This window comes from Zalophus californianus, chromosome 6 (genome assembly GCF_009762305.2).
Source record: "Zalophus californianus isolate mZalCal1 chromosome 6, mZalCal1.pri.v2, whole genome shotgun sequence".
Classification (NCBI taxonomy): domain Eukaryota; kingdom Metazoa; phylum Chordata; class Mammalia; order Carnivora; family Otariidae; genus Zalophus; species Zalophus californianus.
The window spans coordinates 121,455,472-121,480,415 of NC_045600.1; the positions used below are offsets into that span (position 1 = coordinate 121,455,472).

The following is a 24,944-nucleotide window of genomic DNA, read 5'->3' on the forward strand; positions in this document are numbered from 1 at the left end:
GTGAAGATTCTGATGCCTTTCAAAATGGAACATTAGCAAGACATTTCAGAGCAGTGTATCTTGAACCCTGGATTCATGAAGAAGAGCTACGTGATCTCCAGGGAAAACATGCTTTCAACTAATTAAAGTAATTCCTGTAAATTCTGTAAGTCAGCTACCTCCTCTTAGGGAATTGTTTACTAAAGAAACTTAGAAACGTAACTAGTACAAATAAATAGGTTAACTCAGCCTAAACATTAAATAACCAAAAATGATGAATTAAGGGATCTTTAAATTTTATTTACTGCTTGTCTTTAAATAAAATTGGTTACTCGTCATCCTGTTTCCTTATTCTTTCACTCCTGCATTGTGTTGTTTTGAACAAAAAAAGGCTCAGATGAGAACTGCAAAGCTCAGCATGACTAATTATAAAATGTTAGTAATAGATTTTCCCAGAAGAGGAAATCTATTAATCTCAGAAGGCTCACATTAGCCTCAGAACAGATTTTCAAAATCATCAATTTAACGTTCTCACTGTTCAGCTGAGGAAACAGCAGGCCCCAAAGTGAGGTGGTTGGTGCAGAAAAAAACAAAACAAAACAAAACAGTACGAGGGCTTTTTAAGAAAAGACTCACTTTTGCCTATGACTTCATACATGCTTCTTTTAAATATAAATATAAGACATCTTTAGCACTCTACTCTCCTCTTTTTTTGCCTGCATTTCAAAAGAATCACAGTTTTTTTCACTCATGACCTTTGAAATCTTGGTTCAACACTCTTGAGGAGGTGAGATCTTTCAGGAATTAGCAGGGATTTGCAGCTAACTGGAAGAGCCAGTTGTCATTCCTGTGGAGCAATCAGGCACCATGTTTGTAATTATTTATAACATAGCCACTATTTCAAGACTGCACATTTTCAGGGTTTCCCCCCATTTTAAAGATTTTATTTATTTATTTTAGAGAGCGAGTGCGAAAGAGCAGGGGGAGGGGCAGAAGGAGAGAGAAAAATCTCAAGCAGATAACCTGCTGAGCACAGAGCCTGATAGTATGGGGCTTGATTCGTCTGAGGACCGCTGAGCCAAAATCGAGAGTCAGGTGCTCAACCAGCTGAGCCACCCAGGAGCCCCAGGGTTTCCCCTGGGTATGAATAACCTCTGATGGGCTTTCACTTTGTGGGCGTTTGGATTTTAACCGGTCTTGCTCTGCATTCTTTTCTTGTGAGGTAGTTTTTCCTTAAGTATGCCGATTATAAAACTGCCGGTAACTGCCTGTAGAATCTTTAGTTTGTTACACACTGTAGAAGATTGAGCTGCCTGGAATGGTGCGTATTAATTTTTTATTGCTCTGCAACAAATCCCTGCAAACTCAGCAACTTAAAACAATGTTGCAACAATATGGATGGACCGAGAGGGTATTATGCTAAGTGAATAAGTCAGAGAAAGACAAATACTGTATGATCTCACTTAGTATGTGGAATCTAAAGAACAAAACAAATGAACAAACAAAACAAAACAGAAACCAATTCATAGTTACAGAGAATCAACCGTTGGTTACTAGAGTGGGGCGGGGTTGGGTGGCAGGGCAAAATCTGTGAAGGGGATTAGGAGGTACAAACTTCCTGTTATAAAACAAATAGGTCACAGGGATGTAATGTACAGCATAGGGAATATAGTCAATAATATTGTAATAACTTTCTATGGTGACAGATGGTAATTATACTTATCATGGGGATCATTTTGTAATGTATAAAGATACTGAATCACCGTGATGTACACTGAAACTAATAGGATTTTGTTTGTCAAAAAAAGAATGCAGATGCATTAACTTAGTTTCTGGGTGTCAGGAGTCCAGGTGTGGGTTGGCTGGGTCCTCTGCCTAAGGTCTCACCAGGCTACAGTTGAGGTGTTGGCTGGGGCTGTGGTCTTGTTTGAGGCTTGGGTCCTCTTCCAGGCTCTTTTAGGTTCTTGGTGTAATTCAGCTCCAGTGGTTAAGAATGAGACCCCATGCTCTCAGCTCTGACCGTGTGGCCATTTCCAGCATTTGACTTCCTGCCTGTGGCCTTAGGCCCAGATTTATGGGACTCCTGTGGCTCTGTCAGGCCCACTTAGATGGTTTCTCTGTTGACTGGCTCATAGTCTACTGATTGGTCACCCTAGTTATGTCAGCAGGAGTGATTTCCACCACATTCACAGTCCCTACCTCACTCGGGGGCTGATGGTGGTGTGTACACGAGGACTGAGCTGGGGATCTTGGGGCCACCTCAGAATCCTCCTGCCACATGGGGTGGCCGGCACCTGTCCTTAGGAGGAGTATTGTGTGGCAAACTAAATAGTGCTACTTCCTAATTGCTGTGAAGGAATCCAGAGTATTGTGGACGTGGTGATTTCAAACCTTGCCACTGTAAGAAAACACAAGCCGTGTGTCTCAGGAGAGTCCTAGGTTCCTGGAGGAGGCAGGCTTCTGCCTGGTTGGGGTTAGAGTTGGCAGGGAGGCCATGGGGCAGTGTGAAAATCCTGAGATTTTTGCCAAGGAGAGGAGGGTCGCACATCCTGCCCACCCTGAACTGTGTCCACACTGACCCGAGGAAATAGAAGGCAGTTCTGAATTGTTTGCCTGTTATTAGGAGGCCAGTGTTACATAGTATTGTGTCAGAGAGATTTGTTTCTGTCTTCTCTGCAGTATTGTCCTGTGCACAGATGTGTGAGGGAGCGTGGGACACATGCCTGTGGATAAATCACCCGGTGCAATGCCCTCCACTTCCTGCTTCTGCCGCTGCCTCTCTTTCTCTGTCGCGGCAGCCTGGGAGCCGGTCCTTCTAGCAGGAGTCATGGGAATTGTGGTTACTAGGTGTTCATCTGCTCAGGCAGCCGTAACAAAGCACCACAGACCAAGTGCCTTAAACAAGTCGATTGTCTCTCAGTTTTGGAGTCTGAAGTCCAAGATCAAGGTGTTGGCAGGATTGGTTTCTCTTGAGGCCTTTCTCTTTGGCTTGCAGATGGTTGCCTTCTCTCTGTGACCACACATGGTCTTTCCTCTGTGTGCACACATCCCTGGTGTCTCTTCTTATAAGAACATCAGTCATACTGGATTAGCACCACACCCTGTGACCTCATTTCCTACTTAAGACCCTATGTCCAAGTACAGTTGCTGGGAAAAAATAAGTGTTATACCCTCCTTATGAGAAAAAGTATATATATATATACACACACATATATAATGTATGTGTCATATGTAATATATATTATATAAAAATATATATGTGAATATATAATATGGCATATGTAAAGTATATATGATATATTTAATATATAATATTATAAAAAAAAAGAGAAAAGTAGGCAGGGACATTGCAGAGGTTGGTGTAGGGTCCACACTCAGCTTGGGTGCTCCAGCTGGAAATCACCGATGGGAGTGTGGGGCTTTGATGGGGAAATCTTTGGTCCGTTGAGGTGTCGAAGGTGTTCCATCCCGCTTCTCTTCTTCCACAAATAACGCCCAGGTTTGGGTTTTCAAGGACCCAGCCTGCTGCAGGAATTCCTGTGAGCTGCAGGGCCTTTTCACAGAAGCCAGCACTCTTTCAGGCATCTTGGAGCCACTCTGCTCCTTCTTCCTTTGCTTCTTGTGGCTCACATGGGTCCTCTCACCAGGACTGTCAGCAGAGATCTCCTGACCCAGTGCTTGCAGTCTGCAGGCACACTGGGGGCTACAGGGGGTGCTGTGGGGGAGTCTCCTTTGAGGCTCAAGGCCTCCACCAAAGTAAGTTTCTTTTTTAAAAACAGCGCTTGGATGGAATGGGCAAGCTAATGTTTTAAGATTCCAAGGCAGAAGGAAACTGACTTTATGTTCGATGAGTTCTATAAATGGAATGTAGTTAAGATAAACTGAACACAGACAGTTCTGCTCCTCTTCTTGTTATCACCTTCCTGTGCCTGTCCCAGGGGAAGTCTGGGACCACCAGTCTCCTGGCAACTCCCAGGAGTTGGACAACAAAGCCTGTCCACCTCACTCTCAGGGTGCATCCTGCCCTCCTCAGTGACTAAATGGTGACTTAGCTTTTGGGAACTTTCTTCTGGAAGAGAATGGGCTCTTTCGGATTTCTCTGTACTTTCTGTGGGGACTCAGCAACTGGTCATGATAAGAAGAGAGACGGAGCTAATGCTTGCAATGATCCATAAAGTCAAGGTTTGACCTTTAAAAGGAAATGGGAACATTTTTAAATGTTGTTTCATCTATCACACATCAAGGCTTTCTGTCCATAGGGAAGAGGTCAGACTGACATGGAGCCAGCAGGAGGCTCAGGTGATTGAGTGACAATTCTGTGCTTTATCTCAGGGCCAGCTGACCTCGAGCTGGAGGCTGATGGGACCTTATCACAGCTGTTGAAGCAGTCTTGAAGAACACCCTGGCCTTGTAGGGAGCATTGCGTTGGCCCCGGAAGAATACATTTGCTCACAATGGGGGCTTGATTATACAGTCCCCAAGGGTTGCTATCCAGTGGTTTGGGCTTGCCTTGCAATATTTTTGAGTACAGAGCTGTACCTAATTTATCTTTGTTGGTCTTATGGTGGCCAAACTGTGCTTTGCACATAATTGGCTTGGTGGATCTTGAATTAGAAGAACAAGAAAACAGAGACTTAAAATGGAAGGGGATACTTCTTTCTTCCCATCTGGGGCAGCTGATGGCTAGGAGCTCCTGGAAGTTTGCCTTGGGTGTCCTCAAATCCACAGTGTGGAATTAAATAGATGTGTAAAACTCTCAATACTTCTCTCAAAGTTCAGAAGTCATTTAGATGCAACTGGCTTGGTCCACCTTGAGATCTGGACCTGATGCCTGAATTCAGATTCTCTGGGAGCTCATGCAAGGAGAGGCATCACTACCTAGTCCCAGAACGTTTTAATCAAATGGAAACCTGTACCCAATAAACAGTTTCTCCCCATTTCCCTTCCTCCTCGTCACTGGCAACCACTAATCTACCTTCTATGTCCATGGATTTGCGTATTCTGAATGTTTCATATAAATGGAGTCACAGTATATGTGGCCTTTATGAATATCCTTTTTAAATACTTTTTATTCCAGTCCTGTACTTCTGAAACAAATAATACATTATATGTTAAAAAAAAAAAAAGAAGATAGCAGGAAGGGAAAAATGAAGGGGGGGAATCAGAGGGGAGATGAACCATGAGAGACTATGGACTCTGAGAAACAAACTGAGGGTTCTAGAGGGGAGAGGGTGGGGGGATGGGTTAGCCTGGTGATGGGTATTAAAGAGGGCACGTACTGAAAAAAAATAATAAAAATAAATAATAGGAAATTTTTTAACATACTGGAACATAGAAATATTTGTTAAATGAGCTGCATGTGCCCATCACACAGATTCAGGTATGATCAACCTTCTGCCAGTCTTATTAATGGCAGTTTCTTTACCAGGGAGGAGAAGCAGTATGTGAATCGATTCTGGAAAGAAATCCGAGTGGGAGATTTTGTGCGTCTCCGATGCAATGAGATCATCCCTGCGGACATCCTGCTGCTCTCCTCCAGTGACCCGGATGGACTGTGCCACATCGAGACTGCCAACCTGGATGGAGAGACCAACCTGAAGCGAAGGCAGGTGGTCCGTGGCTTCTCAGAGCTCGTAAGTGACCTGATACTTCCAGGGTATCCTGGGCACCAGTCCATATGGTACCTCCCTTGCTGGTCCTTTGAGCGTCAGAGCACCTGCACCCCACCCCCACCCCCACCACATCATCAGGCCAGGCCACTTTTCCTAGTAGATAGGTGTGGAACTGAGGGTCTGAGAGGATCCCTGACCCTCCTGAGCCCATGACCAGCCTATGGCTGTGGGAACAGGACCCAGTGTTTATAATTCTGATTTCCACTGTACATTTCTGAGTTTCTCAAAACAGTATTTAAAATTACAAAGAATATTTATGACCAACTGACTCCTGACATTTATCCAGTTGTTGTTCTGGTTTGCTAAATGGCAACACAACAGAAGTAATGCCCTATTCTGAGAGTGTAGCTCTGGAATATTTTCTCCTCAAGGGTGTTTCTGAGTTTGGCATCAGATCTTCTGTATCTGAATTCTGCTTTAGAGAGCCTCAGCCACAGCTTGAAGATGTACAGTTGATGCTGAGTGAGAAGTAGGAAGGGAAGTGTGGGGTCTGACTCCCGGCACTCACCAACAGCCTTGTGGCCATAAAATTCAAATCCTGTCAGGGGTTTCTAACCTTCTGTTCACAGTTGTCCCTGCATGTCTGTGTAGAGGATGAAGGGGTCAAACTCCAGGTGAAATGAAAGTAGCATGAGTTGTCAGGGATCAGGAAGTGTCTGGAAGGGAGTTCGGCTAGCCTGAGCCCTATTCTCCTGACACCTGCTCTGTCCCAGGCTGCCTGTCTCAATCATGCTTGGGAGTCTTGCCATCAGCCTATACTGAAGGAGGCTTTAAGAAGTGCCCAAGGAAATGAGCTCCTGCATTTCAGAAAAGATGCCACTGAGGAGTCTCTTCCTCTGTCACATAAGATGTGTCAATCAAGGTCATACACTGGGGATTTTCTTCCTCTGTCACTGAGACCTCTCCATGAGCTCCCATAGGAGAACCAGCCCTGGAATCAAGACCAGGCAGGCTTCTTTGGAGCGGTTGGCTTGTTTTATAGCTTATGGATCTCATCATGAGCACTGTCAGTATTTTGGGTGGAGTGTTTATTGCACAGGATTCATTTGGGGCTGGAACTCATGAGTGAACGTGTGATTTCCCCCTTGGTCACTGTGACAACCAAAGGTGCCTCTACACACTTTTAGCTAGAGTTCCACAAGCTGGGGCTCCCCACTTTGCCGTGGCTGGTGGGGACTTCTGAGCCTGACACTTCTCCAACCTACAGTGCACTTGGATGTCATTACCAGCATCTTCCCCCATTTATTTCCACCACAAGTTCCTCATTCACTCTTTTTAAAAAGTTGAGATGTAATAGACATACAATATTATATTAGTTTTAAGTGTACAATGTAAGGATTCAGTATTTATTCACATTATGAAATGATCACCACAGTAATTCTAGTTAACATCCATCACCACACACGGCTACAATTTTGTTTTCTTGTGATGAGAACTTTCACCAACTTCCAAATATACAGTGCAGTATTGTTAACTGTAGTGACTACGCGTTTACTTTTTTTTAAGGCTTCTTTTGTGCCAAGTGTTTTTTTTCTGAGCTGCCTCAAATCTTTCTTGGAATGACACAGAGCTGACATAAATATTAAAAATAGCAATCTTTTAAAATGGGGTGCTGTTGTCATCCCAGATCCGGAGAGCTGGTGGAATTTAGGGGTTTCCAACGTCTGCATTGATTGTGCTCCAGGGTTTGGCAATAAATGGGGGAATACCTTCCACTCCTGCCCCCTGGTCCCCTGTTCTCCTAAGGCTGGCCTCACTTCCAGGTTTTCTCCACCACGCCTGCCCCAGTCTCCTAGACTAGAACCCAGAATTCCAGGGCACAAATCAGTGTGTGGACTAAGCTTGAAATCAGTATGGCGGCTGCATGGCCTGCTCAGTTCTTGTCATCTGAGCACGCATGGGGTTATGAGGCGGCAGTGGCTGCACAGGCTAGACTGTTACCCTCCTGGAGGGTGGCCAGTGTGCATGGAAGATGACTGTACCATGAGTGAATACATAGGAATCTCTAGTGGATGAAAATTTGAAAACTGGAGAACAGGGTGTACATGTTTGGGATGGTGGTGTGGGGAAAACCACACAGGTGTATCTCCTTGACCAACCCTCAAGAATAACTTCCACATTTCACATCTTCTAATTTTATTCAGTTGCTGAACCTGGTAATATCTATAAAAACCTCCTCCACTTACTTTTATCCCAAAAAACAATTGAACATTTCAAAGCTTGGTAGTGCTTTATCTCAGTGAGCTGTTTGTAAGTTGGATGTTTATTCAAGGATGGTTACAGATAGACACATCCTATATCACCCTCCCCCGGGTCCGGTGAATGCCTGAGGAAGTAAATGGAGTTGAGCTATAATTTAGTCAAAATAGCCAAAATTAACAATCAAAGCAATTCTGATTTAAAATAAAAGTTTCTTTATCAGCACCCAAATTCTTCAGTATGCATGCACATTGTCCCTATTATTGGAATATTTTTTCACTTTTTCTTTTATTTTCCTTTTTCTTTGAATGTCCAAAGATATTTTTCTGGTAGCTGACTTCCCATTCATACATCATTATTCTGAAATGTAAGAACTGCCCCATGGAGACTAAAGACAGGAAGTTTCTGACATTTAAAAGCCTGACATTTGGAAAACTAATATCGCACACTATGTTAATTATGCTGGAATTAAAATTAATTAATTAAGATAAAACAAAAATTAAAATTTTTTTTAAAAATTAAAAAAAATTAAAAGCCTGACAATTGGAAAATCAGAGTTCTGACTACAGCGTTACAATGCCAAGAACATTTTAGTTCTCAGTATTTAAGTGGGTTTTCATAGAATGGAGTCAGCTAGTGTATCTCAGAAACGTGAAGAACTAGGTCCTGTCAAATACACAGTGCTATGTTGCCATTTTGCTGAATGGTCAGGTGGAAGTGGTGGTCCCTAGGAAAACTTAAATTAGAAGCAGTTTGCAAAACTGAGGTGACGAAATGTGACAGGGACTCTGGGTGTACATCAGGGTCTGGTTAGGAGGCCGATATTACACAGGATTCGGTCAGGGCAAGTTTGATGGAAAGAATTCCAGTGGGGGATTGTGAAGTGAGAACAAAGACTTGCCAGGACACAGACCTAGCTGATAGAGCAGTCACTGGTCCTGGTACCTAGATAGTGCCCAGGGAAGAGGTCCCTGAGGTTGAGTCATGTTTTCATGGCTGAGGGCATGATAGTAGAAGAGCTTCTGAGGGGCTATGCTGGCCAGAAGTCAGCCATCCACAGGAAAGTGCTGAGCCAGGGACGTTGGGAGATGCCAGGGGCAGCTGCTAGCCACTGGGCACTAGCTGGGCTCTAGGGATGCCGCCTTCTTCTTGTGGTTCCAGCTGCTGCAGTGGACAAAGGCTGAGTGGTGGCTCTTTAGACAGCCAGCCCGTACAGCCCAGATCTGCACATGCAAAGGGACCAGGAGAGGGTGCAGGAAGGAGTAGCCCCCCTTGGGGTCAGGGCCCATACCCTCAGGGTCTCTGGTTACCCTGAACTGAAAGCGGAAGAAAGCATGCGGCAGATCTATTCGTGGACATAAACACATTGCAAGCTCCTTGCCTTGGAGACACCTGTATGGGGGCTGGAAAAGTAGAGAACAAATCCATACATGCTTCCACCTGAAGGCCAGCCCCTTCTCCTGCAGCATCCCTCCAGCGCCCTCTACTGACAAGGCAAAAAAAGTAGCTCCATTTCCAGAAGTCGTTAATGAAGAGCTTGTTTGCTTAGGGAAGGCTGCTTGGAAAGGCGGAAGTGGGCGGCACTGAGGCTGTCCAAGTCGAAAGCAGCTGGGTCCCAGGTTTCTCAGTCCAGGGCACGGCTGGGGCGGTCCATGTGGCGCCCATGGCGCAGATGGCTCAGCTGGCACATGGAAGGCCTTCGCCCAGTTCGTAGTGCTCCCTGGCAAGGGAGTGAGCATGCTGACCGTCTTCCTGAAGTCGCATCACAGAGAACCTACCCCATCTCCGCATCAGGTCCAAGCCCTTTCCCTGGGAAGATGGTAATCATACTCTGTTCCATAACTCTCAGGGGAATCCACTTCTTACTGTCTATGAAGATGAATAAGAAGAATCTCGAATACTAAACTACCCAGTGGGGACCACAGAACTGGTTTGGACCATGACTCTGCACATAGACCAGAAAAGTATATGGGACCTTCTTACTTGTATCAAATGATGACCACTATACTTATCTTCCATCCCTTTGCTTATGGCAGGAGATGGCTTAAATAAGTAACTTAGACTGGTCCATGAGCAAAAAAAAAAAAAAAGAGGGACTTGGTCCATGTGCTGCAGGGTCTAATGGTTTAAGGCAATGGGACCAATACCCAGAGGACTCAGGCTTGTTTACCAGCAGACTCCCAATACAGAAATTGTACAGGATTCATGGACTAGAAGCAGGAAGGCAGCATGCACGGCCCACCCAGACCCTTGAATCTGAGGATAATGCCCTCAGACACTGGGCAATGACCCCAGGACCTTGAACCCCCTAGCCATCTGGCCTCTGGCAAAGGAAACAGAGATAATGGAACTTCAAAATAAACAGGCAGTTTAAAAGTGGGAGCCAAATTGGCATTATCCCAGAAGTAATAGAGAACCCCAGTGTTTCACACAATGCTCTCGGGATAACAACTAAAATTTGTTCAGGCTCCCCTGGTGTCAGACCTCATCATGCTTCTCACATTTGTAGTAGCATAGACATTTTAAAAACAACTTCACATATTTTAGAATATAAATCTTATGAAGTAATGATTATCACACCCTTTTACAAACCAGAAACAGAAAATGTCAAGACAGGAGATTCTCCCAAGGTACCCTCTGCTGTGGCTCCCTGAATCAGGGTAGAGCTGGAGGTAGTCCTGGGTTCTGTCACTTTCTGAGTTGGCATGGATGGGGGGATTCTCCAGCATCCAGTCCTTCCCTTTTGCACTAGGCATCTGCTGTTGCTTTTCTCTCTCTCTCTCTCTCTCTCTCTCTCACACACACACACACTCTCATTCTGACCCACAGCCCTGCCCATGAGGCTGCATGCAATTAGCCTCTACACAGGTAGAAGTGTCTTTCATCTATAACATTTGCACAGTGATTTCTGCAAAAATGGGAGTTCCTTAGGCTGATAATTTTATATAAAAATATTTTTAGAGACTCATTTTTGTGATTTTCATTCTTTCAACAAATATTTATTGAGCACAGACTATGCTTCAAATGCTTCAAATAGATGCTTCTAAGCAATCTATTGATCAAAAGAGGCAAACATCTTTCCTGTCATAATGTTTACATGACCTTTGTAAACAGTGATATGCAGTGTGGAGTAAATGATAAAGCAGAAGCAGGGACGTGAAATGTCAGGTGGGTGTTGGAATTTGGGATGGGAATTGAGCAGGGCAGACCTCTCTGAAGACAGCAGGAGAGTCCAGACCGGCTATCTTGCTGCTGAACAAGCTATGTTAATATCAGGGAGGAGCCTTCAGGGACTGACTTCTGTGTTGGTTAATTTACTGAGAAAAAAATGTTCTTCCACTTTATCTCTTGGGTGGACCTATGGGATTATTTCCCACAACCCTGGCTACACCCACAGGGCCATCTGCTTCAGGCTGTTTGGAGCAGTGATTATGAGGCTTTAAGGAAGAGCTGAACTCACAAGCCTGGGGTAGCTAGCTCTTCTCAGGTATGTGTGGGTGTGTGCATGTGGGTGTGCATGTGTGCCTGGTATGTGCTCCCCATGAGGAAGAAGGATGAAACTAGTATGGAAACTTTCCTAGGCTGGGGTGAGTCTGTGAAGCACTGGTCTAAAAGATGTACCTAATGTCTAGACTTGCACTGATTCTAAGACAGTGATGTGGATTTACCTCCATTTTGCACATAAAGTTTTACTAAATTCCCAGCAACATTCTTGGGTGCCAGGCACTCTTAGGCAGTGACAAAGCACAGTTTCCTTTATAATATAAGGGAGAGTTAAGCCTCCCCTGAACTACTTGGCAGAATTCAAGGAGCTCAGAGAAAATCGCTTTACATTCTATATATGTAGGAGACAAAATTATTACGTTGTTTGTTGTTTCTACCTACACATGCTCTCAAAATTATCTCTACCACAGGAAGACTAGAGGTGAATAAGGACTGTTTGCAAAATCTTGCACCAAAGCTGTTTTTTCCTTAAGCTTTTCAGGTTGTTAGTCTTTAACTAAATTAGCTACATGCTCTGCTATGGAATGAAAGAGGAAACAATCTGTCATCTAAGTGGAAAACAAAGACAGCTGTCTGGACGTGTTAATTGGAAAGGTCAATATCAAGCCTTTACAGAAAGATTCATGGTTTTCTTTTACATATTGAAGTGTATTCACTAAGCTCATAATTCATACTGTGGGACATTTTCATTCCCAAACTTAATAATCAGATACTTTAGTTGAAAGATATGAAATATATAACAGGAAAGATTTTGAGAAAGAAAATTACTTTGAAAAGACAACTGTATTTAGACTAAACTTTTAATTCTAGCAAGTGGATATTCAAAGCAATTTGGTTAGGTAGGTAATATAATTATCTGAGATATACCATGTTTTATAATATCAACAGTGTTTACTTCATGGGAAATATAAATTTGGTTACATAAGATTTTTGTTTGTTTCTAATCCTCATGACTTTGCCACAGATTCTTTGCCTTGAACCTGTGGTGTAGCAAATCAGTGCACGTGGAGAGTAAAGCACTGTGATTTTTTTTTTAAAGATTTTATTTATTTATTTGAGAGAGAGAGAAGGAGAGATAGAGAGCACAAGAGGGAAGAGGGTCAGAAGGAGAAGCAGACTCCCCACTGAGCAGGGAGCCTGATGCGGGACTCGATCCCGGGACTCCAGGACCATGACCCGAGCCGAAGGCAGTCGCCCAACCAGCTGAGCCACCCAGGTGCCCAAAGCACTGTGATCTTAATTAGAACAACTAAATGCCATGAAGTTGATAATACTAGACTAACCTGACATAATCCAAAAAGATCTTATTACGTATGGAAACTTGAACATTCTTTGTGTACATTTAAATTCACGTTTTTGTGTGACTGGAAGTGGTCATTCTTTATTCTAGGAAAAAGACAACCAAAACATTAATAGGTTTTGTTCTATTTATGGTGGTATGTGATCTGAAATACTATCTTTCTCTTTGATTATATTTTCACTGTTAAAAAAAGTAATCAAATTCCAACTTTGCTAAATGTAGTTGAATTGCATCCACAATTGCAAAGAGTTTGAGTAGAGAGAGTGTGTGTGTGTGTGTGTGTGTGTGTGTGTGTATGTGTATGTGTTTCTGGGCTAGAAATTTCTTTACCAGTGGGAAGAGCTGACAATGTAGAGATCTGTCCAGTTGACACTAAGTTCCTCTTTGTAAGTGGGTATGGATATGTATGTTTATGTGTGAGAGAGTGAGCATGTGTGTGTGCACACAGCAAGTGTGTCTGTACGTGTGTGCACACATACAAGCATGTGAATGGATGAGTGTGTTCATGTGCATACACTTAGGAGTGTGTGTGAGTGTGCAAGGCATGTGTACATGTGTGCAGGTGTGGCTGTGTATGTTCCAAAGAAGAAAGCAAAATGAAATAAAAGGGCTTGACTTAGCGCTTTCTGTTATCTTTAAGGAGAGGATAAATATTATTTCCTGGGCTAAGACTAGATGTTCTAGAAGCAGATTGATCTGTAAAAGCAACATTCCTGGGGAATCTGGAATTGTCAGTCTGGTTATTGAGCACCTACTGTGAACTGTGTTCATTAGGTGGGGGGTGTCTGGACAGTCCAGTCTTCGGTCAGTGGACTGGGGAACACTTTGCTCCTTGATGGGGTGCCTGTACCTGGTGTCATATCCCTTCCACTTGTTTTGTGAGCGGAGCCCCCGTTGAGAGGAGAATCCCTGTTTCCACAACATGAAACCAGTCACCACACCCTGATTGCCACAGCATTTGAATTCTTTGAGTTATTCTAATTTTGTTTCTGATTTGTCAGTCTATTTTCCCATTTCACCAAGAATTACTTGGGAAGTTATGTAATGCTTTCAGTTTGCATGTGTTCCTCCAGTGAAAGGCAGTACTTTGGTTCTCATTTTGGTATTAGTGCTTCCTAGGATTTCTCCTCTTCATAAGTGAGACACACCATATATGCATATGTATACACAGAGATACCAGTATACACATTTGTACCCTCATGACGATATTAACATAAATCACATCTTACAAGAAACCTGTGTTAAGCAATAACTATACTTCAGAAGACACTATTACCTACTTGTGTGTGGATGAAACAATATTTCCTAACATCTAAATTGGGTTTCAACTGTAATGAAACAAATTCAGGGCTTTTTCACCATTGCTAATGAATAATCCATGTTGTGAAATGTACCCAATGATGTGACTTAACATACCCCAGTGAGAATTTTAACCAGGCTGAGATCAGACCTAAAGCAAACGTTTTTAGTTTGTTGGTTTTCACTGAAGTTGTTTTTCAGTAGTGTATCTGTCAGAATGCCTTATGCTCACCTCCCATTATAAAAAAGCATGTCATTGCCAGTGACAAAAGTCTTCCTCTCCAGTTCCAGAGAGCAAGCACTTAAGTATATCTGGTGGGGTTTTATAAGTTAGAATTGGGCCAAAGCTTAAAATCATTCTTTTTCATAACACATGCAGACACGCGCGCGCACACACACACACACACACACACACACACACGCGTGCACACCACTTACCCAAACAAAAATGTCTACATGCGGTTCTTGTGTCTTTGAGAGAAAGGAAAAAAACACAGTTCTCACTCACCTGTAGTGGCTCACTTTTCCGCACTAGCACCTGCTATAGTCCAAAAATGACCCCTTTTGTTTGGTTGGTTAAAAAAGACCAACTTCAAAGCATATGGATTTAGGTTTGTTTTGGATGTGACTTCAAATAGTTGGTTTGCTTATCCGGCCTTTATCAAGTGTTCTGGAGCCTTGACCATCCCGCAGGAAATTTTGTTGAGGACAGACTTGTAAGGTTGACGTCTCCACCTTGGCGCAATGAAGCTGGCATTGGCCATGGAAATCCGTCTCTGGTATCCTGAGTGTTGGCCTTTCAAAGCTAACAGTGGGCAGAGAAAGGTGGCGCATGTAGGGTTGGGTTCAGTTGCTGAGACTGGACTGTTCATCTCAAGCATTAAAGTCCAAAGGCTTGGATAGTAGCTTGTTCCTGCCTGTTTGGAGTGTTCCTGCACATCATGTACCCTTGGGAGACTGGGGTCTTTCTGACAACCTGCTTGTAAATCTCTTACTGACAAAAGATCCAGGGGCTGGCACCACCTGGAACCTGGAATTGGTGGGAGCTCTGTGTCAGTGTTAAGCTTGTAACCCTTGTGGTAAGAATACTGAGACTCTCCAACCTCCCATACCCTGAGTAATGATACGCATTCATACCATTCAGTGCCCACTGTGGGCCAGGCCCTCTTTTAAGTCTTCATATGACATTGCTTCTTCTAATTTTCTTGATGACTCTGTGAGGGAGATGCTGTTATTTTTGCAAATCAAAATTTTAATAATGCTTGCAATTAACAGTAGCTTTGGATGCTCCCAAAACATGGACTTGGACACTTGTGACACTGAAACAGCTCCATGGGTAGGTCAGTTTGAAAAGCTAGTTTCTAAAGGCAGTGGTTGTTCACCGTGTGTTCACTGACCTGCCCACATTGGGGGAATGGGATTACTAAGTCCCTGGTTTACTTAGATCATAGGAGAGATCTGCCTCTCCTCCAGTAAGGACACACAGGCCCGTGGTGGTGATGTTGGTGGCACTCACCAGGAAGTACCCTCTTGCTGCTGTGGTCAAGCCTGGGTGTAGCAGTTCCCCGAGACCCCCACAGCACAGGCCAGGTGCCAGCCACACTGTCCCAGAGTGAGTGCTCAGGGTGATCTCCCTAGCCTCTACAAGGAATCCTCCTGGGGAATGGGGAAGAAATGCAGGCTTATGTCAGGGCTGGAAGGAAGGAAGGGAGGAGGGCCTGGCATCAGCTTTGTGACGCTCCAGCTCTCAAACCCCACCTCTGAGACCTCGGGGCCCAGTGCTGCCCGGTGGTTCCTGCTCCTTTCAGTTTTCATCTGTAGGAGACAGTGCCTGAAATCTCAGGCAGCGATGGCTCAAGGCTTCAAAGGGGTAATTCTCAGTTTCTGCACAGATCATGTTTTAAATGTGCGTGTATTCATTTGCTAAAGATGCCACAATGAAGTCCCACAGACTGAGTAGCTTAAATAACCAAAATTTCTTGTCTCATAGTTCTGGAGGCTGGAAGTCCAAGATCAAGGTGTCCCAGGGCTTGTCTCTTCAGAGGCTTCTCTCTTTGGCTTGTATGTAGATGGCTGTCTTCTCCCCATGTTCTCACATGGTCTTCCCTCAGTGCCTATGTCCTCATCTCTCCTTATCAGGACACCAGTGAGATTGGTTTAGGACCCACCCTAATGTTTTACCTTGATTACCTCAAGACCCCATCTCTATGTTCTGAGGTGCTGGGAGTTAGCACTATACCATAGGAATTTGGGGAGAGGACACAACTCACCCCAACAGTGCAGTGTCAGGGGGAAAGCAGTGCCATTTCTGCAGGTACTATTAGCATGCTGATCACCTCAGATCAATCCACTGTTGCATTCCACGGTCCTTCTCTTCGGCTGCCAGGAGGAAAATGCTTTCTCTTGATGAACTTATTGCTAGAAACTTGAACCCTAGTATAGTAATCCCCCATTATCTATGGGGGATGCATTCCAAGACCCCCAGTAGATGCCTGAAACCACAGATAGTACTGAACCCTATGTATACAATGTTTTTTTCCTATATGTACATACCTGTGATAAAGTTTAATTTACAAATTAGGCACAGTAATAGATTAATAATAACATAATAAAATAAAACAATTATAACAATATGCTGTAATAAAAGTTATGTGAATGTGGTTTCTCTCTCAAAATATCTTGCTGTAGGCACCCTTCTTTTTTTTTTAAGATTTTATTTATTTGACAGAGAGACAGCGAGAGTAGGAACGATCAGGGCAGTGGGAGAGGGAGAAGCAGGCTTCCCACTGAGCAGGGAGCCTGATGTGGGGCTCAATCCTAGGACCACAGGATCATGAACTGAGCCGAAGGGAGATGCTTAATGACTTAGCCACCCAGGCACCCCTGCAGTCACCCTTCTTGTAATGATTTGAGATGAGACAAATGAGACAAAGTAAAGTGAATGAAGCAGGCATTGTGACGTAATGATAGGCTGCTACTGATCTTCTGAGGATCCTTCCAAGAAGGATCATCTGCTTCCAGACGGCGGTTGACTGTGGGTAACTGGAACTGGAAAGAGATCAGGGGGACTGTGGTACGGTTGCCAAAGGCTGAGGCAGGATGGCTTTCTCCGGCTGGCTGCAACCTGCTGAGAAACGGAATATATGTATATTAGATATTAAAAAACTCTGTGAATGACAGTGGAACAAAAAGAACAAGAATTTGTACTATTGGGAAGATTTCAAAAATTTGGTTAGAGTTTTTTTAAGTATTTGTGCGTGTGTGTGCACGTATGCATGCTTGCGTGTGTGTAGGTCACCTAATAGTTCATGCCACGCCAGGACACAAATGCTCCCTCCTGAGTAATTTGTCTTAGAAATAGTGAGGGACAGGTGGGCACATCAGATTTGCCTCAAATGTATGACTTAGAAAGGTCCCTCCGCCCCCGCCTTGGGGCCACGTGGAGGACATCTAATCTGCCCTCCACAGGCAAGTTCTTCAGATCTTTGAAAGCTGCCCGGTAACTTGCCTGTGGCCTCCACAGCTAACATTTGCCAGTACTCACCACTTAGCATGTTATTAGTATGGTTGATCGAAAACCCACACTGGGAGGTTTCTGTGTACCTTGGCTCCTTGGAGCTTTAGACATCCCTGAGGGCCTGGTCCGCCAGCACTCTGGTTCCCTTGGTGTGGGATGGGCAGACACGGGGGTGTTCCAGGCTCCCCACTGCTGCTGTGGACCATTACCCCAAGACAGGTACAGTTTCTTCCCTAATTTACAAATAAGGTGGCTCAGGTCCCAGAGGTTAGGTGTCTTGCCTAAAATCCTGCAGCTTCTCAGAGGAGGGGCCCTGCACACATGTGTCCTGGCTGCAGAGCCCATTCTCTCAATGCCCCTTCTCCTGCCCCCTGGCTTGCTCCAGCTCATTGAAGGCACCCTTCAGGGGTGCTTGCATCTGTCCTTCACTCCCCACCAGCAGCAGCCTGACTTGGCTCCTCCTCACACTTTCTCAAGGGCACTGCATGGTGTCCATGCGGTGTTTCTCACGCCATCAGCCCCCCCACTCTCTGCAGCAACTGCCAGTCATCCACATGGATTGCAGTACTCTTCTGGGCACCCTCCGGTTCAGAATCCTGCAGGGGCTGTTGGCATGGTGGTAAAGTTAAGGAGAAGCTCCTTAGGCCAGAACAGACAGAAGGTAAGTTGATTACTGTCTAAAAATCTGACTGCAATGGGCTATGTAGCAGAAAGCTTGGTCTAGAGAAACTGCTGACGCCAAGAAACAGGTCAGGGCAAAATGCATGTGTATGTGTGTGTCTCTATATGTCTCTATAATATATGCATACACACATAATAGGTGCATATATGCATATAGATATAGTAGATAAACACACATGTGTGTGAGTTCCACTTAAGATTTTGTTTGCTAAGAGAGTTCCAGTCATTTGAAGTGTTGATAGAACCCTGACTAGATGATTTCTAGGGTGCATTCTGACTCTGTGCCTTTCCAGGCTGTGGTTTTGGTCCACGGCTTCAATCCAGGAGGCTTTGCTGAGGCACGATGGGTGGTCTTGCAATTGAGCACAGACACTGAGCCTCTGGGGTTCTGCGATTGAAGGACCTGGCTTGGGCCCTGAGGGACCTCTCTCTTTACACCTCCCGACTGGTAAGATGGGGATGATGGGGGACCGTCCTGAGGCTTGCAGGTGCGATGACATGACCCAACTGGGCCCACTGCATGTGCCCGGCTCACGCTGCTGTTAGCGGGTCATAAGGATAGGAAGTAGTTGCTTTTCGGCAAGGGTGCAGCCCTGGGGGCCCTGCAGTTGCCACGGCAGGGCTGCATTTGGGCTTAATGACTATGACACCACCTTCAGGGATCTGGCCAAGATGTGGAGAGACAACTAAGCCCTCCCTGTGTCTTTGCTTTCTGCCCTCCTTGTGTGAGAAGCAGCCAGAGTGGAGGCCGGGAGGCAGTGTTGAGGATGGGGCCTTGTCCTTCAGAGGATGGTTGCATCCAGGTTGTGCAGATGAGGACATAGGAGGTTCTGAAAGACTCATTCATTGCTCACAGATGTATTAAGCACATGTGTGCCAGGCACTGTAATTAAAACAAAAAATCCCTTCTCTCAAGGAGGCCCTGGCTAAGTAATTTGATCTGTTGAGTGGAGCAGAGCTGGATTCAAACTGAAGGCTGCCTAAAGCAGCAGGGAAGGAATAGACCAAGCCTCCTAGGCTGCCCATTACTTGCTAAGGGTGGAGGAGGCAGCCTGGCCATGTGGCTCCTCAGTGCTTATGGATGCTGCCCATCTCATTCCCTCCAAGAATTTAAAAACCCATCAATAGTATAGACAAGCAGAACTGGGAAATGCTAAATGCTAAAAAACTAAATGTTGTGCCCTCCAGTTATAGTGAAGAAGAAATAAAGTACATTCTTGGCCTGTGAATTGATCTGCAACTTCCTGCTTTCTCAGCTTCCCAACCTGCTATGGTGGCCACCAGCTCTTCTCACCCCTTCTTGCTGGCTCAGAGGAAATCCCCATTTTCTGAGGGTACAAGGCACTGCAAGAGCCTGACGAGAAAGATGCTGGGGTTGGGGGTCTGAGAAGGAGGAGCTTGGGCAGGCTTGGTCCCCCTTGAAATTGGGGGCTGGCAGCAGACCTGCCTGGAGAGCTGGCTTTGGTCCTGCACTTGCTAGCTTGTGACCTAGAAGTCATATGACTTCTCTGGACCTCAGTCTCAACGTCTGCAAAATGGGAACAACGCCAGAGGTCCCTCTTTCCTGGCAGGCTCATAGTCAACAGGGCTGGCCATTCTTATCACCAGCTCTTCTTCTGCTCCTGCTGTCCTTGATGGGCTTCTGGAGGGAGGGGGGGCAGTCCCTTTGGGCCTAGTGACAGGGAGAAGGGTTCACCTCACTGTGCAGAAGAGCCTGATAATGAACACAATAGATCTGTCTCAAGTGGGAGGCATGCCTTCAGCTCTGTCAGTCCACAGAAATAATGGAGAGGCGGAGAGTTTATAAAGGGGCTAGTTGAGAGAATTGTCCAGAGTTCTGGGAAGGAGGAGGCGGCATCATTGACCCCTTGCCCAGGGCTGTGGGAGTCCCTGCCCACCTGTGCCCAAGAGCAGGGTGGCTCTAATGCTGCAGTAAGAGCAAGCTCTCCATGGCAGAGTGCCAGCCGCTGAGCCGTGGCATGCCAGGTCTGTAGCTTTAACCTGAGCTTCCCTGGAAGAAGAACACGGGAACAAGTCTGGCAGAACCAACACTTTGCGGGGCTTCTAACTGACTCAGCCACAGGGGCAGGGGCAGTGCCTCTAAAGGAAAGTTCTGATTTTTAGAGGGAATTCTTTTGTCACATCCTGCAGTTCTTGGCAGGCATTCCACAGAGAAAGGGAGGATATTGGCGAGATGTGCTAGTGGTGTTAGACAAATCTCCACTGGCAGCCCAGGAGCCTGGACTGAGGTGCTGAGCCAGCAGACACAGGGCCCAGCAGTCCAGTGTCAACTTAATTAGAGGATCCACATGGCCATCAGGGCTCAGAGATGCTCCCCCTCATGCTGGAGGACTGTTGTAAAAGCCAGGCTTATAAAGGGAAAATAATCCAGAAGCAAGCCTTAATTTTTTTTTTAAGATTTTATTTATTTATTTGAGAGAGAGAATGAGAGATAGAGAGCACGAGAGGGAAGAGGGTCAGAGGGAGAAGCAGACTCCCTGCTGAGCAGGGAGCCCGATGCAGGACTCGATCCCAGGACTCCAGGATCATGACCTGAGCCGAAGGCAGTCACTTAACCAACTGAGCCACCCAGGCGCCCAAGCTTTAACTTATGTTCACTGTTTCTCCTGCCTCCTCCTTAAGTGCTCACCAGGCACACTGCAGATTTACCCTCTGCAACTGGCAGGAGCCCTTAGCTCTTGGCACCTTGAATCTGGGGGCAGAGCCTGCACATTTGTAGTATCACAGGTGGAGTGATCCGTGGTGATAATCCTCGTGTTTCAGGGAGGTAAGTTAAAGGTGGCTGAGATCACCAGGAAGGGAACGTGTTTGGTCCTGGAAACCCATACTGCCTCACGGATCTTTGATGAACTGTTTGCACATGATCCCTTGTGTTCCTAGGTCCTTGCTCCAGAGGTTGGTCGGTATGCAGCAGCATTGCCCTCACCTGGGGCTGGTGAGAGATGCAGAGGTCCCAGGTGCCACCCAGACCCACAGAGACAGGATCTGCATTTTTTACAAGATCCCTGGGTGATTCATATTTGAGTCCCTTCAAGTTTGAGAAGCCATGCAGTGCAGGATTTACACCTGAACGTAAATACTTATTTTTCCATAATTATTTCCTGTGTTTTCTAGACATGAATGGGATAATAATCAGTCTTTATGTTCTTCTTGCCCTCTTGACAGAAGCTGATATTTCCGTAATTCCCTAATTAAGACACTTTTTTTTTTAAGTCACGAACATCCATTACCTACAAAACATGCATTTTTGAAAACCTCTGGATAAAATAAAATCAAGTGATATTCTTTCATAGATGAAATTTCAGGGATGCTTTATTTGCATTCCCGGTAGATTGATCCATGTGGGAGGAGCCTGTGTTGGCTGGCTTAGATCTGTGTAGTAGTTAATGACGAACAGTGCTTCCTGGGGTGAATCCTTTTACAGCTGGTGCTGTGTCCCAGACTTCATTGAACTGGCAGCCTCTGTTCCCACCAGCTTTTTTTAATGAGAATCACTGTCAACTGGCCTCCTGATGAAGCCCCTCTGCAGCCCCTGCCAGGAAATGCTATTCCACGTCTGCACCGTTCTGCTTCAGACTGTTGGCTTGTCTTTCACAGTCTGCACCCGCCCTGCCTCTGTGAAATCCTTTCAGTCCACACCTCCCAGAGTGGACACACTTTTGGAAGATGCTAGCATTTTGGAATATCATCCACAGCATGCCCTGGATCTCCTCTGCTTGATATTCTGGGTTTCTGTCCAGGTGTGAACTTGGGCAACCTTGGGGATTTCCTCTGTTTCTGGCCTCTTTTCAGGTAACTGCCTGTTTTTTAAAATTCCAAATACCACATCCTGTCCTCCAAGGCCTCCAGAAATCTTGTAACACAAGATTAAAATATGTAACAAATATTCTTTGTTTTTAAAGTTTAGAGGGGAAGGGGGTGGGGGGATGGGTTAGCCTGGTGATGGGTATTAAAGAGGGCACATTCTGCATGGAGCACTGGGTGTTATGCACACAAACAATGAATCATGGAACACTACATCAAAAACTAAGGATGTGTTGTATGGTGATTAACATAATAAAATAAAAAATAATTTGATAGTTATACTTAAAAAAAAAGTTTAAAAGGTAAGGGTAAGCTGCAGATACACAGTACACCCATTGACTGACATGAGTGTGTGTGTGTGTGTGTGTGTGTGTGTGTGTGTGTGTGTGTGTGTAGATGGGTACATAGAGGTACATGTGCAGTTTTCCCATGGGGAGGTATCTACCCCGAGAGCCATGATTTTTACCACATAGGTCAGCTGAAACTCAGGAGGCAGTCTTTGGCAGAAATCACCAAGGGTGGAACCATTTACAGAAATAGAGGTTCTTCCAACCTCTGCCTGTTTCATACCAACTGATCTTAGGGCCTTGAGACTATTTTGGGAAGAGGCCTTACTTAGGTCTCTTGGAGTATTCAGAAAGGGTAATAGACTCTAAAAGGTTATTGTATATTATATTAGAGTTCTCCAGAAAAATAGAACCAATAGGAGAGATAGATAGGTAGATCTCTCTGTATCTCTCTGTGTCAGTATCTATATGCCAATATCTATAATAAATCTATCTGTAGGTGTCCATATCTAGAGAGATGTAGACATATAGATGTCTATATATATGGAGATCTGTATGTCTAGAGAGATTTGTTATAGAAATTGGCTCATGGGATTATGGAAAGTGAGAAGTCTCACGATCTGCCATCTGCAAGCTGGAGACCAGCAAAGCTGGTGGTGTAATTCAGTCTCAGACTGAAAGCCTGAGTCCCAGAGGAGCCAATGATGTAAATCTCAGTCTGAGGGCAGAAGATGAGATAAGATATCCTAGCTCAGTCAGTGAGGCAGGAAAAAAGAGCGAATTTCTCCTTCCTCCATTTGTTCTATTCAGGTCCCCAGTGGATTGGGTGATGCCCTCCCATGTCCGGGAGGACCATGTACTTTGCTGAGTCCATGGACTCAATTGCTAATCTCTCAGGAAATACCCTCTCACACACACACACACACACACACACACACACACACACACACACACACACACACACACACACACACACACAGAATGACACACACACACAGAATGACAGAATGACAGAACAGTAATCTGGGCACTGCTTCTTGGTCAGTCAAGGTGACACATAAAATTAACCATCACATATGTTTACTTGGTATCTTGTGGGGTTTTCCTTGGAGAGAATATGAAAAGTAAAAAGTAGGGGAGGCAGTTCTGGAACTTTGGCTTAGGCGCTGACCATCGTTTGAGCATGGACCCTTCTGCTTCTGGCCCTGACGAATTGCTTCAGAGGGACAATGTGAGCCTGGGGACTTCTGAAGGAGCAGAAGGGGAACGGAATGGAGTTGTGGTAAACAGTTTCAGGCTGGGCAGAGAGATGGGAGACCAGCCGTGACGTGGCCATGGGACCTTGACCATGTCACTCTTCTCACAGCCCAGGATTGTTTCCTATCTGGAAACGGACGTTAAGGTCTCACAGACTCTCCCGTCTCCACTCTGTGCCTGCCTTTTATGGAAAGGGGCAAGGACATGGCAGAGGTGTGGGGTAGTGAGATGGCAGTGCTAAACAGCTAAACACATATCCAGCCACCTGTGTGTGCCACCTGTATGTGCTACATGCCAGGCCCCATGTGGCAGCCGGGACACAGGAATGTGAAATCTGCTTCTCAGATGAGCTGCATGGCAAGGAGTGCTGGACTCAGGCTTTCAGCTGAGGCCTGCTCTCTTCTGCCTTGTTATGCTGCAGAAGAGGTCCAGCTTTGTCAAGAACAGAACAGAGGAAGACAGACTTGGGCAGCGAAGATTTAAATTAAACGTGGGGCCAGACTCTCCTACATTATTAAGACAATTATGTGCCCTAACCTTGTGTGGGAGGGGGCAGAGGGACAAAATTCCCTGCAGCAGGGCCTTGGTTTTGGGAGGACACTCTAGGCTCTGCTGCATTGTTGTCAGCAAGTGGCTATGAAATGAGGGATGTATTCGTTAGCAGAAGGAGGAGGGGCTTGGATGATTTTAACACAGAGGGCCCTGGTAGCCAGAGGGTTTATGCTCCAGAGAATGATGGAACATCATCAGTTTGGGCACCTGCCTAGGCTGGACCCTCCACAAGTGGCTCATCTTCACTGCCACCCTTTATGGGGTCTTGTTAATCCTCACCTCGTAGAACAGGATCATCATCATCCCTACTTTACATGTGGGAATCAGAATCCCAGCAAGATGCAGAAGTTTGCTGGCAGGCACATGGGAGACCTGGAATTTCCATTTGGATTTGCCTGACTTTACCCATGCCTTTTGTTCTCCCAGTGAGGTTACCAGTTCCCAAACTCATTCATGCACCCTAATTGATAACCAGTGCCCAAGCACACCTATCTTCTCTGCAATATATGCTTATTTATTATAAATTAAATTCTGTACATTAGGTTGAACCATGACTGGTTTTGTGGGGCAGGTTACTATTAAACTAATACTTTAGGTACCTTGTAAAACATTTCATAGAAAAGAAACCTTTCAGGATGAGATTAAAAATGAGTATTAACCGAAGTTCTGTTGTAACTTGCTTCTGCATGGTGGATCTTGTCCGAGGCAAGCACAGGTGGAGTGGCTGTGTGGGCATTGGTGTCCACTTGTCACAAGTGGATTATACATGTATATAACGAGGGGAGTGATCAAAACTGATTTTCCTCGCTTTCAAGAGGTGGATATTTGTCACAGTGCAGTGGGAGCCTTAGAGACAAAGAACCAGGGCACCC

The 24,944-nt window shown here is 45.3% G+C and overlaps 1 protein-coding gene across 1 annotated transcript in view; it reads left to right on the top strand.

Moving 5' to 3' along the window:
• ATP10A (ATPase phospholipid transporting 10A (putative)) overlaps positions 1-24,944 on the top strand; it is a 205,873-nt gene that overhangs the window by 81,804 nt on the left and 99,125 nt on the right. Inside the window, 1 exon segment of the mRNA XM_027571792.2 lies at positions 5,408-5,612. Coding sequence (XP_027427593.1) covers positions 5,408-5,612 — 205 coding nt within the window.